We start from the raw sequence: 19,018 nt of genomic DNA, 5'->3' as shown, positions 1-19,018 counted from the left end.
TTTGTGTGTCTGTCTGTGTGTGTGCGTGAGTCCTTTTCTCAATTGTTAGGAACAAGACTCTCTCCCTTGTGTGAGAGAGGAGGGTGAGAGGGAGAGAGAGAGTGAAAGAGAGAGTGAGAGTAAGAGAGAGGAAGTGAGAGGGAGTGAGAGTGAGTGAGAGCAAGAGAGAGACAGTGAGAGAGACAGTTAGAGAGGAGGGTGGGAGAGAGAGGGTGAAAGAGAGAGGGAGTGTGAGAGAGGAAGAGAGAGAGAGAGTGAGTGAGATTAATACATGGTTTGAGACAGGGACATAATGCATAATGAGTTATGACTGATGGAAAACTTATTGGAGCAGATCTCGGTTCCTCCAAAGCTTTTTTAGGAGAAGTCGTTTTCCTAACAGTTGAGAAAATAGTTATTTCTCATAAACTATGCACCCCCCCCCCCCCATCCTTTCCCCCCCGGACACATTTAGGATCCTTTAGTGGAGACTGAGACACAGATTGTTCATCTCATATTCATATCTCAAAATTATGGTCGATTTCACCGTTCCCATGTTATCAATTATTTAGTGAAAACACTCAGAGCTCCTCTATGGAGCTTTGAAATGGAATAACATAACTGTTGAAGTTTTGCTTCTTTTTTTGAAGTCTCTTCAACTTTTTATCCTTTTTATTCCCCCCACTTGCATCTTTCATCTCCTCCTTCTCCCCCTCCTATCCACCTCCTCTCCCCTTCCCTCCTCTCCTCCCTCTCTCTCCCCCCATCTCCTCTCTCTCCGCCTCTCTCTCCGCCCTCTCTCCTCCCTCTCCCCTCCCCTCCCCTCCCCCTCCTTCTCTTCCCCCCCTCTCCCCTCCCCTCCCCCTCCTCCTCTCTCCTCCCCCTCCTCCCCCCTCCTCCACCCCTTTCTCCCCCCCTCTCCCCCCCCTACCCCCCCCTCCTCCCCCCTCCTCCACCCCTCTCTCCCCCCCTCCTCTCTCCCCTTCCTCCCCCCCCTACCCCCCCCTCCTCCCTCCTCTCCCACCAAGGCCTCAGTAACATCATCGGGGTGATCGTGTACATCTCAGCGGCTCTCAGCGACATCTCCCCTAAAAAAGACGAGGATAAGAAATGGCATTACTCCTACGGTTGGTCCTTCTACTTCGGTGGGCTGTCCTTCATCCTGGCCGAGATGGTGGGCGTGCTGGCCGTCAACATCTACATCGAGAAGAACCAAGGTAGTAATAATAATAATAATGCAGAAATGATGATGCTTCATTTTGTAGCCAATCAGAGTGTTGTTGCAAGGTAGAAGACCACATACAACACTTGTAACTCGAGGTGGTGAGTGTTCCGGAACTTTGACAGTTGGTGGATGAAATCCAGACTCTCACTTATAATGTCCAATATAATAATAATAATAATTATTATTATTATAATTATAATACATTTTATTTGTGTAGCACTTTTCCTGCAAACGCTGCAGCTCAAAGTGCTCCAATCATTATATAATCATCATTTAATTGTTTAGTCATTTATATAATATTCAAAAGATGGGGTTTTAGTCTTGACTTGAACATATTTGCTGAGGTTGCATCCCTAATGGAAACTGGCAGTGCATTCCACAATCTGGGTGCATAAAATGAAAATGCAGCCTCACCAAATCTTTTCTTTTGTACATGTGGTACACAGAGAAAACCAGCATCAGAAGACCTGAGAGCTCTATTGGGCTGATATGCTAGCAAAAGGTCTTTCAGATATTCTGGTGCTGTGCCAGTGAGAGCTTTAGAAACAAGCAGAAGGATCTTGACATCTATTCTGAACTTAACAGGAAGCCAGTGTAGAGTCTCTAAAATAGGAGTTATATGAGCTCTACTGCTTGTTTTGGTTAAAACTCTCGCTACTATGCATAATCAGCATAGTCACTGTGGACAGGTTGGGGTCAGGGTCAGGGTTAACCATTATTAGAACACCATTAGTGCTAGCGCTATTCATTTAGCAGTTTTAAGGTACAGGATCCTCCTTAGGTCCCCAGCACCAGCAGGCTTCCACAGAGCTGCAGCTTCTTCCACAGAGCTATCATCACTCTGATAAACACTCTGATAAACCCTGTCCCCCTCCACACACACCCCGCTGAACTGTTGCTTTCTCTCTCTTTCTTTTTTTCTTTCTTTCTTTCTTTCTTTCTTTGTCTCTCTCTCTTTCTCTCCCTCCCTCCCTCTCTCTCTTTCTCACCCTCTCTCCCTCTCTCTCCCCCCCCTCTCTCCCTTTCTCTCTCTCCCTCCCTCTCTCTCCCTCCCTCCCTCCCTCCCCCCTCCCCCCTCTCCCTCCCGCTCTCTCTTTCTTCAGGAGCTGCGTTGCCGTTCTCGTACCGACCTGTTCAAGAGCACCACCCACGCCATGCTCCGCCTCCCCAGCTACCGGTTCCGCCGCCGTTCCCGGTCCAGCTCGCGTTCCACGGACCCTCCGCGTTCCCCCCGCGACGCCTCCCCCTTAGGAGGGGGCGGAGCCAAGAGTTTCGCCCTCCCAGCGCCTCCTCCCTCCGCCCCGCCCTTCTCCGTGGCCACCCTGCCCAACCCCCACCTTGCTGGAGGAGGAGGAGTCGGGGGGGATATCTCCATGTATACCCTCTCCAGGGACGGCAAGATGGGGAGTCTGGGAGGGAGCGGAGGTGGGGGCGGGGGGGTGGGCGGCCCCCCCCTCTACGGTACGGTGGACCGCGCCACTCTCTACCAGCTGCACAACTACTTCCCCAAGGAGGGGGGAGACGGGGGAGTCATCCTGAGCGGGACGCTGCCCTCCCTGTCCAAATCCAACCTCTCGGCGTCGGCCCAGAATGCCCTGGTCTCCAACGCGCCGCTGAACACCTCCACGTCCTCCTGCACTGGTCTGCCGGCTTCCCAGCAGGCACCTCTTCAGAGCGCCACCATGGAGAGGGACCGCGGTGGGGGTGGGGGGATGGGGACCCTGGATAGGCTGGGAGGCAAACGGGACCGCGACACCAACTCGGACACGCTGAACAGGAGGACCACCCCTGTCTGAGGCCTCAGGAAACCCCAGGGAACCCCAGCCAGAGCCATAACAAAGGGGGAGGGGGGAAGGGGACATCGCAGGTAACACTTTACTGTAACATGCTAACATGCTAAAAAAAACGTCCCCGTTCACTGTTCACTGCCATAACGACTTAGAGATAGATAGATATGTTATAAGCAGTCATACTGTAACAAACAACCTGGTATAAGTTCATGACAACTGCCTTAACATGGTCGTGACTCATACACATCCTCGTAAAACGGCGGTTGGGTTCGCTAGCTAGTAACCGTAGTATAGTTAGCTTTCACACGGCTGTATGTGTAGGCACCATAATACTGTTTTTTTCATGACTGCTTATGATATTATCTGAAGATTACGGGCGACTGTTTTTTTTAGACGGCGCGAAAACGGACACAAAAAAGTCCAAACGTGGGCGTGTCTATTGGCGGTTTGTGGCGGCGGTAAACGGGTGAAATGACCACGGCGCTGGAGCGCTGTCTTGCCTGGCTGCGCTCCGGTGGGCGGAGTAGCGGTAATAGAGACGTGTTCACGAGCAGGTCAAGCACGTTGAAAAGTCTGGCCTTGAAAACAACACTCGCATTTCAGACACGGCCTTTAACACTAGAACAGCCATGGGTGAGTACATTTGTGAGTAAAAAAAACGTTATATCTTTGCACTCAATCAAATTTCAGGACCCTCCTTTCATGACTTTTCCTACATATGTGTGTTCTACCACCCAGTATCAGGATAAGCTAGGATAAAGCTATTTTGCCGTTTTTCTGTGTAGAAGGCAGGCTAATTCACATGATGGCCAACTAGTGGTTGTTGTGTGTAAATAGCACCTTTCCATTGTAAAGACTATGGTCATTTGACCATTTGAGGTGGCTCTTATAGTAGGTAAAACAGGCACGGCTGTTCTAGTGTTAAACGCCACTGCCAGAACCCGCGTTTGCGCTAAGACCATTTTTCGCGCCGTTCCAGTAAAGCCATTTTCTGTAAAGTGTTACCAAGAAAGGGCTGCAAAGAGGAGCGGTGACAGAGGGCATCCATCCTCCTATACTACTTCATCTCTGTTTTTCACTTATATAATTCTATATCTATACCACAGAACTAGAACGAGACGTGTATAACGAAACGATATCATTATTTAGTATTATTAATTAGTTTCTGAACCGCACATGACGTCTGTAACGTGATCTTTTGGTTGTCTCTCATTCCGAGTGTTTGATTAATCATAGGTTACGAGATTGTAACTTCTTTAATATTATCACGTTGCTGTTGTTTCTATTATCGTAAACGTTCTTGCAGGGTAAATTTGTACATTTGGAAGTATGCTTTTTTGTATTTTTCTATTCCTTTAGGATTACTTTAAGTTTAGGAATTGTATTGCTTTCTCTCTGTTACACTAAATCTGATGGTGTTATGTAGAAAGCATGTGTTCAAATGTGAGTGATATTGTATTATTACTATGATTATTTTGATTATTATTATTATTACTATTATTATTGTTGTTATTGTTGTTGTTGTTGTTGTTGTTACTATTATTGTTATTATTACTACTTGGCAGGCTATAGTTTTTATGAACTTAACCAACATAGCCTAATAATCTGTGTTCTCTGTTGTTCCTGACAAATATATTCGATTAATAGAATTTGTATAAATCTATTTATTTTCGTGGTGATTTAGATATTCTTAATGTTATTGTCTAAAATGATCTTGGGGTTAAGGGGGCTGAACACCTGGGAACCTGTGAACTGAAGACAATAATCTCTAGACAGTATATTTCTACACACGAGTCAATGGAAAGACATTTTACGATGGCGAAGCAATACCAATACTAAGCCTCAACCAGAAAGGACAAAAAACATATTCAATAAAATTATATACACGAAAATACTTTGCGTGGAGTGTTTTATTTATGGTAAATGGTAAATGGACTGCACTTATATAGCGCCTTTATCCAAAGCGCTTTACAACGGCCTCTCACACACACATTCACACACACATTCACACACCAATGGCGGCAAGCTACCATGCAAGGCGCCGGCCGGCTCACTGGGAGCAATTTGGGGTTCAGTGTCTTGCCCAAGGACAGTTCAACATGTGGCCAGCCGGTGCTTGAACCGCCGATCTGCCAACCTTGCGATCATTAGACAGCGGCTCTACCTCCTGAGACACAGCCGTGGCCGTTACATTCAAAGAAGAAAATGTAAGAAAAACAAACATTATGTATCTCACCATTTCCTCCACCTTGGGCAGCATTGTTCCGTATAACTCGATTGGAGTGCGGTTTCTGTACCAGCGGGGCAATACATAAATGTTGCTAAAGGAAAATCCAGGTTTATTTTGATCGATTCCGTGAGACTTGAGACAAAAATAAGCCTTGATTTTCCTGATTTTGCGACGTTGATGGCAAATACCCCTGTTAGATATTAGTGTATTTCTTAAATATAATCTGTGTGGTAGTACAGGGGTGGTCACGCTGCTCTGCGGTTGTCTGTCATGTTTAGAGAAGATGGCCTCTGCATCTGGCAGACTGGCTGGCATTCGGCAGACCTTATCTGACTCCCAGGGTGGGGGGGGGTGTCTTGCGTGAGCTGCTTGGCGCGAGGGAAATGTGTTGATCATTTTATGACGTACCAACTGTGATACAATGAGTATTTAAACCACCCTCAGCCGTTGTCTGAGGGTCTAATGCTGATCTCAGATGGCAGAAGACGTTCATTCCGTATGCAGTTCCTTCTGTTTAATAAGCCTGAGTGATCATTACTACCTGTGTTGTGAATATCCCTGTCACTTCGTGTTTGCTGCACACCTGATCTATCCAGAGATGACACAACACATTTAACATCACGACTACCCTCTATAGGGGGGTAGTGGTGGTCTAGTGGATAATGAGTTGGACTGGTGATCGGAAGGTTATGAGTTCAAATCCTGCCTGAAACACCACCACTAGTGTGCCCTTGAGTAAGTCACTCAGCCCTCAGTTACTCCAGGGGGAATGTCCCTGTAATTCGTAATTGTAAATCGCTTTGGATTAAAATCGTCCGCTAAATGGCAAATTCTATTCTATTCTATAGATTGATCCATTCCATCATTATCGACAAGAAGATCCTTCACCCCCCAGGAAGTGACCTCGAGCATCAATGAAGTATACATTATTATTATTATTATTATTAATATTATTATTATTATTATTATTATTATTATTATCTCTCAGAGACTGAAGACCTGTCTCTTCTGGTTACACCTTAACTGCTCCTCTCAAGACATTACCACCCCCCACCTGAGACACCTGCTTTCCCCCTATACTATGCCTCTACTGCCCCCCTTGTACTGTCTCTCTGAGCTAGATTACGCCTCCTGCTAGAACTGGTGAATTGATGATTCACTTGCTTAGTCAAATGTATTGATTGCAAGTCGCTTTGGAATAAAGGCGTCTGCTAAATGCCTAAAATGTAAGTTAGTGACGATCTGAGGGGCCATCTGCACTGCGCTGGCGCGTCTGTGTGACGGATCCTCAGTGTTAAGTCCTCAGTGACACACACAGGAAGCTTTAAAGCTGCTGATCGATGGGAGTGAGTCGAAGGGGTCAGAGGTCACTCTATGTTGGGTTATTTCCCCCAGAGAGACTACAGATACACAATCCCCCAGCGTCACAACCTCCCAGAATCACGTCACTCTCGGTAGAAGACAACGATGATGATGAGGACGAGGAGGCGCTCGGGGGCGGCGCGGGGGGGGGACATGACAGTCTTAGTGGACTCACCTATTTGTTCCCCTTTGTCTCTCTCTCGGTAATGGCTGTCTCTTTGAGTTATGAGCATCCAGGAGCACAACAGCTAATGTGTGACACCGCAGGTCCCGTCTCCGGGAGTTATCGTGTTATTAGGGACGAAGCCGTTGTTCGAGACTTCAAACTGACATTCCTCTGCGCTAGCCAGAGGTGACAAGCTGTCCCACGAACTGACACCCTGCTCCTTTAAATCTCATTATCCGGCATCATTAGCCAGCCTCATTATCCAGCCTCATTATCCGGCGTCATTATAAAAGTATCAATGACTTTGGGTGGAACGAGAGCTTCTGCGAAGAGGCTGTATTTGTTCAACCGCCGTGCCATGGAGTTAATGTGTGATTTAGGGACGAGTTTTTAATTAGTCAGGCTCTCTCTGGGGGGGCTCTCTCTCCTTGGTGCTGCAGTCTTTCTCTTTCTCTCCCTCTCTCTCTCCCCCCGCCTCTCTCTCCCTCTGCCTCTCTCCCCCTCTCTCCCTCTCTCTGTCTCCCTCTCTCCCTCTCTTTCTCTCTCCCCCCACTCTCTCTCTCTGTCTCCCTCTCCCACTGCCTCTCTCTCCCTCTCTTTCTCTCTCTCTCCCTCTTTCTCTCTCTCTCTCCCTCTTTCTCTCTCGCTCTCTCTCTCTCTCCCCTCTCTCCCCCCCCCCTCTCTCTCTCTCTCTCTCGTCCTCAAACAACACCCCAGGAGGACGATTGTTGCTGGGACAATGGACTTCCTGAATCCTCTCGCCTCAGCAGAACCATTATAACCAGGGGAGTTACTATGGGACCAGAGCCTGCTGTAGGTACATTACGTATATCTGTCTGTGTGTGTATGTGTGTGTGTGTGTGTCTGTATTAGATTAGATTCAACCTTTTTGTCATAGCACAGGGTCAGCCATAGTCAGCGCCCCTGGAGCAATTAGGAGGTTAAGTGCCTTGCTCAAGGGCACAACGGCAGTGCTTAGTAGGCACTTTATATATGATGCCAGCCCAACCCTCCAGTCACCAGCTCACATGCAGCTCCCTCCTGAAGCGGGGATCGAACCAGCGACCTTCCGATTGCTAGCCGGTCTCTCTCACCTCTAGGTTACCGCCGCCCCTTGTATGTCTGCATGTCTGCTGTATGCAAATGACTGAATGGATGCAAATGAATGCAAGGTACCTACCTGCTTCAAAACATCCACCATCATCCTCGTTCCCAAAAGGCAGAGGATCACAGGCCTAAATTACTACAGACCAGTCGCCCTGACCTCTGACCTCCATGATCACAAAGACCTTTTCGCGCCTGGTGCTGAGCTACCTCAAGGCCATCATCAACCCCTTCGTCGACCCAGAGCCAACCCGGTCTGGAGACGACGCAGTCAATACGGGCCAATATGGGCCTCCACTTCATCCTCCACCACCTAGACCCCCCGGCACCTATGACAGGATCTTGTTTTGTGGATTTCAGCTCCCCATTCGATCCTCCCAGCTCTTCTCCAGGACAAGCTGTGACTCAGCTGAGCATGCCTGAGGCCCGTCTGTTGGTGGATCACTGACTTCCTGACGGACAGGAAGCAGCAAGTGTGGCTGGGCAAGCTTGTCTCTGGAGCCCCACAAGGCTGCCTGCTCTCTCCTCTACTCTTCGCCCTCTACACTAACATCAGCACTGGAGCCCCACAAGGCTGCCTGCTCTCTCCTCTACTCTTCGCCCTCTACACTAACATCAGCACTGGAGCCCCACAAGGCTGCCTGCTCTCTCCTCTCCTCTTCTCCCTCTAACGGCTGCACCTCTAGCCAAGCTTCTGTCAAACTCCTGAAGTTCGCAGACGACACAACTCTCATTGGATTAATCTCCAACGGGGATGAGTCCGCCTACAGAAAGGAAGTCGATTAGATTAGATTAGATTCAACTTTATTGTTATTGCAGAGTACAAGTGCCAGACAACGAAATGCAGTATGACAGCAGTATGACAGCTTGGCTTCCTTGAGCAGCCAGAACAACTTGGAGCTCAACGGTCTCAAAAAACTACAGAGATGGTAGTGGACTTCAGGAGGAGCCCAGCCCCAACCGCCCCGTCCCCCCCTTTATCATTTGTAACTCCCCGGTTAGAAGTGTAGAAGAGTCATTCGGATTCCTGCCGACAATAATTTCACAGGACCTCAGGTTTCACCTCTACCGTCAGGAAGGCCCAGCAGAGGATGTTCTGTCCTGCAGGCAGCTGAAGAAATTCAATACGGCGCGGGAAATCACCGAGTCCCATCCTCGGCTCATCGATCACCCTCTGGTTCGCTGCCTCCACTGCCAAGGACCGAGGCAGACTACAGCGGATTATTCGGTCAGCCGAAAAGGTCATCGGCTGCAACCTGCCACCTGAACAGATTCTTCCCCGTGGCAGTGGGACTCACAAACAAGCCCCCCCCCCACCCCTCTCACACACACACACACACACATACATACACACACACACACACACACACTCACACACATACTCATACGTACTCACATACATACACACACACTCAAATACATTCACACACACTCACATACTGTACACACACACACAAACACACACACACACAAACACACACACACACACACACACACTCACACTCACACTCACACTCACACTCACACTCACACACACATGCACACACACACACACACACACACACTCACACTCACACACACATCTACAACTGACAGTGTAATTTATAGTAGTTTTACATTACTCTAATCTACGTTCTTACTGTTCTATTGCCCCTTTTGACATTTTTCTTTTTAAACTATTTTTGCTTATGTATCGCTGTTTTTATCTCGTATGCACCAACCTCACCAAGGGTTAGTCAATTTCCTGTACATGTGCAAATATCCTTGGCAATAAGAAGAATTCAGATTCTGATTCTGGTATGTCTGCTGTTTGTTGGTGGTGCCAGTAATTCTCACTACCTTTGATCCAATGCCGACGCACACACGCACACGCACGCACACACACACGCACACGCACACACACGCACACACGCACACGCACGCACACACACACACACACACGCACACACACACGCACGCACAGACACACACATACACACACACACACGCATACACACACAGTCTCACACACACACACACACACACCCTCGTGGTTACAAATAGATTCCATGTATGGCGCGGGTGTCAGATGTCTGGCGACGACAGAGTCGTGTTTCGTCTACATGTGAATTGGGGCAGGTCAGGGGGCGGGGGGGGGGGGGCGGGGATAGGGGAAGGGGCAGGGGGGTGGGGGCAGGGATGGCAGGGCAGGGGCAGAGGGGTGGCAGGGGCAAGTAGGGTGGGGGCAGGGGGGTTGGGAGTTAACCGGGTAGAGGTTAGACAGAGCCACCCACCTACTTACAGTATACACACACACACATACACACACACACACACACTCACACGGACACACACACAAGCGTGTCGGATTTAAAATAATAAGACTGCTTTCAAAACCACAAACATGTGGTGAGTGGGTGGAATGAGGCGATGGTGGTGGTGTGGTGGTGGGGGGGGGGGGTTGAACTGCAGGAAACTGAGACACAGTTGGTATTCAGCACATTTTGTGTTTCCTTCCCCGCTCTCTGTTGGCCTCGGTCTAAATCTAGCATGGGGGGGGGGGGGAGATGTGACTGGTGTTGATGATGAAGGGATGGAGTTTAGAAAGAAAGGAGGGGAGAGAAGGAGGAAAGGGAAGGGAGGGATGAGGGAGGGGAGGGGAGGGATGAGGGAGGGGAGAGGAGGGATGAGGGAGGGGAGAGGAGGGATGAGGGAGGGGAGAGGAGGGATGAGGGAGGGGAGAGGAGGGATGAGGGAGGGGAGGGATGAGGGAGGGGAGGGGAGGGGAGAGGAGGGATGAGGGAGGGGAGGGGGAAAAAGCATCTTCGAGCATTTTGACTTCCAATGGCCTCTGGCCTGACCATAGATTATTATCTCTTGCGATGACGGATGTATAAGACTTACTGTATTTGTGGCAAGTCGCTTTGAGTAAAGGCGTCTGCTGAATGCCAACAAATTTAAATGTAAAAAATGTCGGTGAGGAGAGAACGGAAAACAGAAAAGATGGCCTGAGAGTGAGAGAGAAAGAGAGAGAGAGAGAGATGTGTTTTGTTTACATTTAATAATAAAATCATGTCTTCCATACACAATCACTTCCAGACAATTTATCTTCCAGATTCTCAAACACAGACAAGTAAACAACACTTCCGACATAATACAGTTCATTTATCTTACTAGAAAAAGGAACAACTATCTAAACTCAAAATCTTGTTTAGAAATGACAGTTGGGTGATTCAGGTTGTGAAGCTCTCGCACAGGCAGGCATGATTTGCATATTAACAATATTCAGCTTCTTCAGCTGAGAGAGCATGGGGAGCTGATGAGTGGTATTTATATTCAAGCAAAACACAACATTCAGGACGATGAAGAAAGACTTGAACCCTCGAAAAACAGCTGACAAGAATTGTTCTATCTATTTTTCTATAAAAGATACCGGACCCAATTTTGTTTTCCGCTAAAGAGCAATGTGCGCATCACTCAAACCGTGTGGAAAGACATACGTTGAGGTAATTTGATGTCACAGCAAAATGCGTCTGCCCCAAAACCGACACAAACTTTGCACCGATTTAGGCGTGGAAGGAAATGGGAGTTCTTGGAGGACGTGCCAAGGGGAGATGTCATATTCCAACACCTACTACAGTCTGACGTTCCACAGTTCAGTAACTACCAACAGACGACAGTAGACACGCGTCTGATCATAGCATGTAAGGATACTGGGGTGGTAAAACGCACATATCTAGGAAAAGTCATGAAAGGAGCGTCCTGAAATTTGATCGAGTGCAAAGATATAAAGTTTTTCTTTTCTCACAAATGACCCCTCATGGCTGTTCGAGTAACTCTTTTAACCCTTTTGTGTAGATAGATATATGCTTTTAGAAGACATTCTCGTTGGGAAGAATGGGCATAATAATCTAATTATATTCATAGCATTCCACACAACAACACCTCGTGACGTTAGAATTATAAGGTTCTATCTCCATTTTTGTCAAAATTGAGTTTTTTACATAATCTTATCCATTAGGTGTTTATTAATGCCTGTGTGGTGTTATTTTTAAAATGTTGACATTTTTGAGTTAGTAATTCATAAAATACAAAGGTTCCATCTCACAAAACATAATGGAATGTAAAAACTTTGACGCTCAATATCTCTGAACTACCCTAAACGGAGATAGAACCTTCTCATTCTAAACTCACGAGTATGAGTTTTTTGTCTGTCTTACATGTAACGATGAATTGAGAATCAAGGACCCCAATTGAAATAAGCCAGTGGCTTTCTTGGGTTTTTATCCTGTTAGTTGACCTTGTATGTAATAATTATGTACTTTCATGTACCTACTTCTGCAAATCTTCTAATAAAGTTTTCAATCAATCAATTTCAGTAGACACGCATCTGATCATAGCGGTTGTCGGTCATATTCAGTCACCCCCCCCCTTCCGACCCCCTCCCTGAATTACCCCTCCGCCTCCACAAGATCTGAGACTTTACTGAACAAGAAACGACAAACTTATCGACCGCCACCACAGCCACTAAAACTCACTCAAGTGTCACGCTTAATCGCTCTTTAGCGGAAGCAACAAACCTTTAGCGGCTGACCCACCCCATAATAAGACGACATAGATAGACAAGATAATATATAATAATAATAATAATAATAATAATAATAATATATAAGACGACGTAGACAAGATATAAAGTGCAATACCACCTCCCGGCCACTAGCTGTCGCTGTGGCTGTGAGGCAGGCAGCGTTGCCAGGGGCTGTAGGGCAGGGCCAGCAGCAGGAAGAGGAGCCCCCCCACGATGACGACCGCCCCGGAGCAGCCGCAGCAGGTCACGGACCAGGACAGCTGGTGGTGAAGCGGCACGGTGTGGTCGCTGGACAGGAAGGACAGCACCGATTGGTGGAAAACCACCAGAGACAGGTAGACTAGGATACCTGGGAGAGGGGGGGTGGGAGGGGGGTGAGGAGGGAGGGGGTTGAGGAGGGGGGTTAGGAGGGAGGGTGGGGAGGGAGGGAGGGGGAGGAGGTGAGAGGGGGGGGTGGTGAGGAGGGAGGGGAGGGGAGGAGGTGAGAGGGGGGGGGGTGAGGAGGGAGGGGAGGGGGTGAGGAGGGAGGGGAGGAGGTGAGAGGGGGGGGTGAGGAGGGGGGGGGGGGTGAGGAGGGAGGGTGAGAGGGAGAGGAGGGGGAGGTGGGCGAGAGAGAGAGACATTTTAAGAGGATATTTTTTACCACCTCCTGTGGTGATTGACTTCAGCATTTTCAAGGATTTATGCCACTTTCACACAAAATTACACATACAGTACGTGGAGTTACTGTGAAGTTGTATAGTCCCTGGAATTGAAGCTACATGGGGTCCTTTTAGGTTACATGGAAGCCCTAACTTCTGTCCCTCCCTCCTTCCCTCCCTCTCTCTCTCTCTCTCGTTCTCACCCTCTCCCTCCCTCCCTTCCTCCCTACCTCCCTCCCTCTCTCCCTCCCTGACTCTCTCTCTCTCTTTCTCTCCCTCCCTCCCTACCTAGTAAGTAAGTAAGTAACTAAAGCTTTATTTATATAGCGCCTTTCGTACATGAAATGCAACTCTCTCCCTCCCTCCCTCCCTACCTCCCTCCCTCCACTGTGTCAGAGGTGAGAGAGATAACTGTCGCTCCTCCTGTGTGTTTCCTAGAGCTCCAGGGGGGTGGATCAGTCCTGGAGGGGGGTAACCTGAATAACGCACTGCATTTCTAATGAGTCAACCCACCCCCACTGACCCCCCCCCCCCCCCCGAACCCCCTGACCCCTCATCCCTTCATCCCCCTGTGTCCCTGTGTACCCGACCCCCCCGTCCCCCATCCCCCCTCGGTGGTCTACTTGAGTTGGACTAGTGATCAGAAGGTCATGAGTTCAAATCCCACCTGGGGACACCACCACTACTGTGGCTGTCTGAGACTGAGTGAGACTGCCCCTGTAAGTAATCTCTAATCGTCTCTAAGTCGCCTTGTAGAAAAGCGTCTGCTAAAAGGTTAATGTTTTAGTGAGGTTATTTGCAGCACATGTACAACACTGAAAATATAGAATATCATTAGCCTCATAGCGTAATTGCTTAAGTCGTGCTTCACTTTTTGTCAGCCGAGCCATCTTCTGTATGTAGTGTCAAACATGCCTATGTCAAAGAGATGACTTGGGCAGATAGTGATTTTGGAATGTAACAAGCATTCTGATAGGCTGATGTCATCATAGGCAATAATGCACAGTGAATCAGCAGTGTTAGGAGAGTAGAGTTAGGCAGATATCTCAATTTGGCCAAAATATGACTTAGGCAATTATGCTATGAGGCTAATGTTATTCAGTTCCCCATTGACTACCATTGACTTCGGATTACCAAGTAGATGGTACAAATGTATGAATTTGTACCGTTTGTACCATGTTTGTATGAATGTTTTAGTTTGTAATATACGCCATTTAGCTGACACTTTTTTTTATCCAAAGTGACTTACTACATTGCAGTTGAGTGCATACATTTTTCGGTATATATATATAATATTATATATATATATGGTCCCAGCGGGAATCGACCTGTAACTCACCTGACATGATGAAGCAGAAGGCGGCGGGCTTCAGGAAGAACTGCACTCCTTTGCTGATCGCCATGACGATGCACACGGCCCCCATCACCATCAGGAAGAGGCTGGAGAGAGCCAACATGGCCGCCGCCACGTTCAGACCTGGGAGCAGTGAGACAAGAGTCCCGCTGAGGAGGTTAGCTTAGCATAGTTATTTTATCTTCTTCTTCTGTATCTCTGTTCTGTTTCAGTTTGTTGTGTTTTTTGGTTTATTGTCCTGCTTCTCTTTTTTCTGTACAGTGTCCTTGAGTTTGAGAAAGGCACTTTTAAATCAAATATATTATTATTATCATTATTATTATTATTATTATTATTACTACAGGGCTCTCAAGTCTCACGCGTTTCAACCCGTTCACACGCCGCATTTCAACCCGTGTCTCACGCCCAATGCGTGAGACTTGAGAGCCCTGTTATTATTAGGACATGTTGGGACTAGCGGCAGTTAGCTTAGCATAGTTATGCCGTTTCATCCTCCCTAATAACAATATAACCCCAAAAAACTTGCAGCTGCTGTGTTTCTGCATGCACGCACGACTCAAAGAGGCAGTCACCAGAGAAAGGTGCAAATCGGTAAGTAAACTCCTGGCCAGTAACAACATTTGTTTGTATACACACAACTACTAACGCTAACTGCTAACGCTAACCCATTTTAGAAAGCACTTTTCACAACCAAAACAGCATTGGTAAATGAACTATTCCTTTCAAGATGATCACTACCAATTAAACACAGTCATCACAACCATTAGGAAGCTGCTAGAAAGCTTGAATGTTACATATTATACCTTTAAGACCTCCCTGAATGTTTTTACTGATTTATTGCCATGCAATCAACTTGTCAGTCATTTGTGGAATTTTTTATTTTTGCTCTAGGCACAGGGTCAGCCATAGTCGGCCCCCCCTGGAGAAATTAGGGGTTAAGTGTCTTGCTCAAGGGCACATGCAGCTCCCTCCTGAGGCAGGGTTCGAACCAGTAACCTTCCCCCAGTTTTACACCCTATCGTGTGTTGGTTCAGAGTAGAGAACAGTCGATTCTAGAAAGTAGTCTCCTGCTAACGGCCTTTCTTCAGGACTCTCCCAACAGGCACTTGGACCACCACAACTGATTCAAAATGCTGCTGCAAGAGTCCTGACTAAACCTACCAAGTTTGATCACATTTCTCCCATTCTTAGATCATTACACTGGTTCCCCCGTATCTCACAGAATATATTTTAAAACCATGCTCCTGGTCTACACATTTATTAATTTATTAATTTATTTAATAAGATTTTCCCCCATATTCTTCACTTTCACTTAATTGTTATTTTTATTTCCTGTATTATGTAAACCACTATGAGTCATTTTCATTAATTGGTATGAATATGTGCTATATAAATACATTTCGGCCTTTTCGCCTTTTGTCTTTGCCCTTCCTCATAGGTCTAAACAAACACCGCCTTTCCCAGACTGCACTGCTCTCCGGCAGAGAGGAGGGCGTAGGAGGAATACATTGTCCCGCTGCTCGCTGTAGTCAATGGCTGACCCGATGGAGAAGCAGATGATGCAGTCGGAGAGGAAGACAGAGAGGTGTGTGGGCGGGGAGGTGGGACACAGGAGAGGAGAGAGGCCGGGGGGGGGGGGTGGACAGGAGAGGAGAGGAGAGGCCAGGGGGGGGGGGGGACAGAAGAGGAGAGAGGCCGGGGGGGGGACGGGGGGACGGGCGGACAGGACAGGAGAGGAGAGAGGCCGGGGGGGGGGGGGGGGGGGGTGGACAGGAGAGGAGAGGAGAGGCCAGGGGGGGGGGGGACAGAAGAGGAGAGAGGCCGGGGGGGGGGGGCGGGGGGGACAGGAGAGGAGAGAGGCCGGGGGGGGGACAGGGACAGGAGAGGAGAGAGGCCATGGGGGGGAGACAGTGTGACTCACTCTTGTCCGTTGTCTTCTCGAAGAAGACGGCGTTCTCTCCGGTGGTGAAGAACTTGAAGTAGGTGCAGTTGGATTCTTGAGTAGATGGAGGGAAGGAGGGAAGGAGGGAGGGAGGGAGGGAGGGAGGGAGGGAGAGAGAGAGAGAGAGAGGGAGTCAGGGAGTCAGGGAGGGAGAGAGAGAGAGAGAGAGAGAGAGAGAGAGAGAGAGAGAGAGAGAGGGGGAGGGCACTTACTGATGCAGATGGAGATGTTATGTCACCTAATTGTCCTATTGAAAAAACCTGTCCTCACTGTCTTCAGCATTGCACACATGCATCTTGCAATGAAGTAAAACAAAAGATAAATACAGAGATTCATAAAACTTACTGCACTCAACCAACAAAAGCATCACGTACGTCAATGAGAGCATAAGGTTAGCATCCCTCCTACGCCAACAATGCTCAACACGCTCATCTTTTAGTCGGGGGGGGGGGGAGGCAGGAAGAATGGAGCCTGCCTACTCAAGTTCTCCAGTCGGCTACGTACCTTTATGAAACAAACTAAAGTTCTGATCCAACCAAGGATGTCTTGTCAGGTTGGTCATTCTGACCTGAGAAATATTCTTCCAGACAGAAGTAATCAATGATGGGTTGTTTCATAAAGGTACAACACACGTCTGCCTGACAGACAGACAAATAGACAGACAGACAAACAGACAGACAGACAGACAGACAGACAGGCAAACAGACAGACAGACAGACAGACAGACAGACAGACAGACAGGTAAACAGGTAGACAGACAGACAGACAGGTAGACAGACAGACAGGCAGGCAGGCAGACAGACAGGTAGACAGACAGACAGACAGACTGGCAGGCAGGCAAACAGGTAGATAGACAGACAGACAGGCAGGCAGGCAGACACTCAGTCCTGAGTCTAGCCATCCTATAATCTGATACTAGTGGTTGATCTAACAAATATCGTCTTACATATGACACATCTCAGTCTAGTCTTTTTACGGTGAGTTACGGTTAGGGGTTTGACAGGAATACGTGTGATGTGTTTAAGCTAATAATAACAACCTATCCGTAACGTATTACCCATGATGAAGTCCACTTATGTGCTTTCTCAAGAGACGGTTTGTTGGGACAGGGATTGGGGTTGCATGCAGTTTCAGTTGATGCTCTTTGTCTTGTATGGAGGCTTCCCAGTAAACAAAGAGTCCAAAAGACGTCCTCAGGGAAGCCGGAATGTGGGTTCAGATGACTTCTTTAGGATGTCTTATGGACTACAGAAGACGATCTGTAGTCCATAAGACGTCCTAAAGATGTCATCTGGACGTCCTAGAAAGACGTCATCTGAACCCACATTCCGGCTTCCCTGACGACGTCTTTTGGACTCTTTGTTTACTTGGTTGTTTCACATGGTACCCCAACGGGCATAGAAGTTAGGGGAGGCTGGCGGAGGTAGAAATCGGAGGACGGGCTCATTCTAACCCATTCCATCCACCGCATTACAATCCGGATCCGAATCCGAATGTCTTTGATCACATCCAATGTACACAAGTACACAAGAGTAAAGATCCCGAGGAGCCTCTCTCCCTGATCCTCCAATTTCTACCTCCACCAGCCTCCCCCCTGATTTCTATGCCAATCAGGGTACCAGTTGTACCATGTGAAACAAGCATCTTGCAGCTCTCCCCCCCCCCCCCCCCCCGATCCCCAGGTACCCCCTACCTCCGGGCAGCTCGGCGGGCCCGCAGCTCTCCCGGTCCGGGTCGATGTCGGCCACCAGCAGCCTGCGCGTGCAGCCCTTCCACAGCCCGTAGTGGGCCGACAGGCACGTCTGGTTGTCGTGGAGACCCTTGGGCGGGGCCAGCTCCACCCAGAACTCCGTGCCAACGCCCAGGACCGTCAGGAACACGCCCACCACGGCCACGAAGAACGCCAGCTTGATCTTCCCCTCCTGGCTGTCGCTCATGCCGGCGGAGGTTGACGGCCCTCCCCCTCCCCCCCGGCGCTTAGCTCCTCCTCCTCCTCCTCGGCCTCCCATGATACCCGTCAGTCCTGAGGCCCCGCCCCCTCCTCCTCCTCCTCCTCCTCCTCCCATCCCTGATCTGACGTCCTCGTCCTGGGCCACGAAGGTGGACCACATGGCGGATGTCTGGAGGTCTGGAGGTTTAAAGGCCTAAGGTGAGGAGATGCGGAGGTGTTCGGTACGAAGGGCTCGGTGGGTTGAACGGCGTCAAAAACAGTCGAGGTTTGTTACTGTTTATATATATTTTTGTAAGCTACCTACGTGTTGTTATTCCTGTCCAACCTGAACTAGCTTACCCAGTCATTCCAACCATCAATGTGTATTGTTTACGTCATTGTGTAAAATCAATAAAAAGAATTAAGAAAGAAAGAAAAAACAGTCGAAGCGTAGATACACGCAGCTGCTAATGATGGGTGCTGGCGAGAGGTGGTGTCGTTTAGCAGGGCGTGTCTTAAATACTAGCGTTGTTTTCAAGGCCGGAAATTTTCTGCGCGACTGCCGGCACTTGATCCACTCATGGTCAGGAACACGCCTCTGTTTACCACTACTACCACTACTACTGCTCCTCCTACGTGAGCCGAAATGAACAAGTTTATTGTAAATAAGGAAACAGAAACATTTACAAATGTAAAATGTCTGGGGGTTACCAGGCCTGTGGCGCCTT

At 48.4% G+C, this 19,018-nt stretch overlaps 1 protein-coding gene and 1 pseudogene across 2 annotated transcripts in view; one reads left to right on the top strand and one right to left on the bottom strand.

The window, feature by feature from the left end:
* Positions 1–3,000, top strand: part of LOC308158356 (voltage-dependent calcium channel gamma-3 subunit-like) — a 9,590-nt pseudogene extending 6,590 nt beyond the window's left edge. Inside the window, exons 2-3 of the transcript in view lie at positions 1,008–1,196; positions 2,308–3,000. The product of the transcript in view is annotated as a voltage-dependent calcium channel gamma-3 subunit-like (transcript). The remainder of the gene's footprint in view (positions 1–1,007; positions 1,197–2,307) is intronic.
* A 9,551-nt stretch (positions 3,001–12,551) lies between these two features.
* cacng6a (calcium channel, voltage-dependent, gamma subunit 6a) lies at positions 12,552–18,471 on the bottom strand (the record flags this gene model as incomplete). Its single annotated transcript, XM_080532821.1, has 4 exons — positions 12,552–12,772; positions 14,404–14,541; positions 16,340–16,414; positions 18,054–18,471. The coding sequence occupies 4 exons, from the start codon at positions 18,469–18,471 to the stop codon at positions 12,552–12,554; spliced, it is 852 nt and encodes a 283-aa protein (XP_080388947.1).
* Positions 18,472–19,018: the final 547 nt, after the last annotated feature.

This window comes from Nansenia antarctica (genome assembly GCF_963989245.1).
Source record: "Nansenia antarctica genome assembly, chromosome: 5".
Taxonomy (NCBI): Eukaryota; Metazoa; Chordata; class Actinopteri; order Argentiniformes; family Microstomatidae; genus Nansenia; species Nansenia antarctica.
Note: the sequence above shows the minus strand (reverse complement) of the source record. Positions and strands in the feature narration are given on the sequence as shown.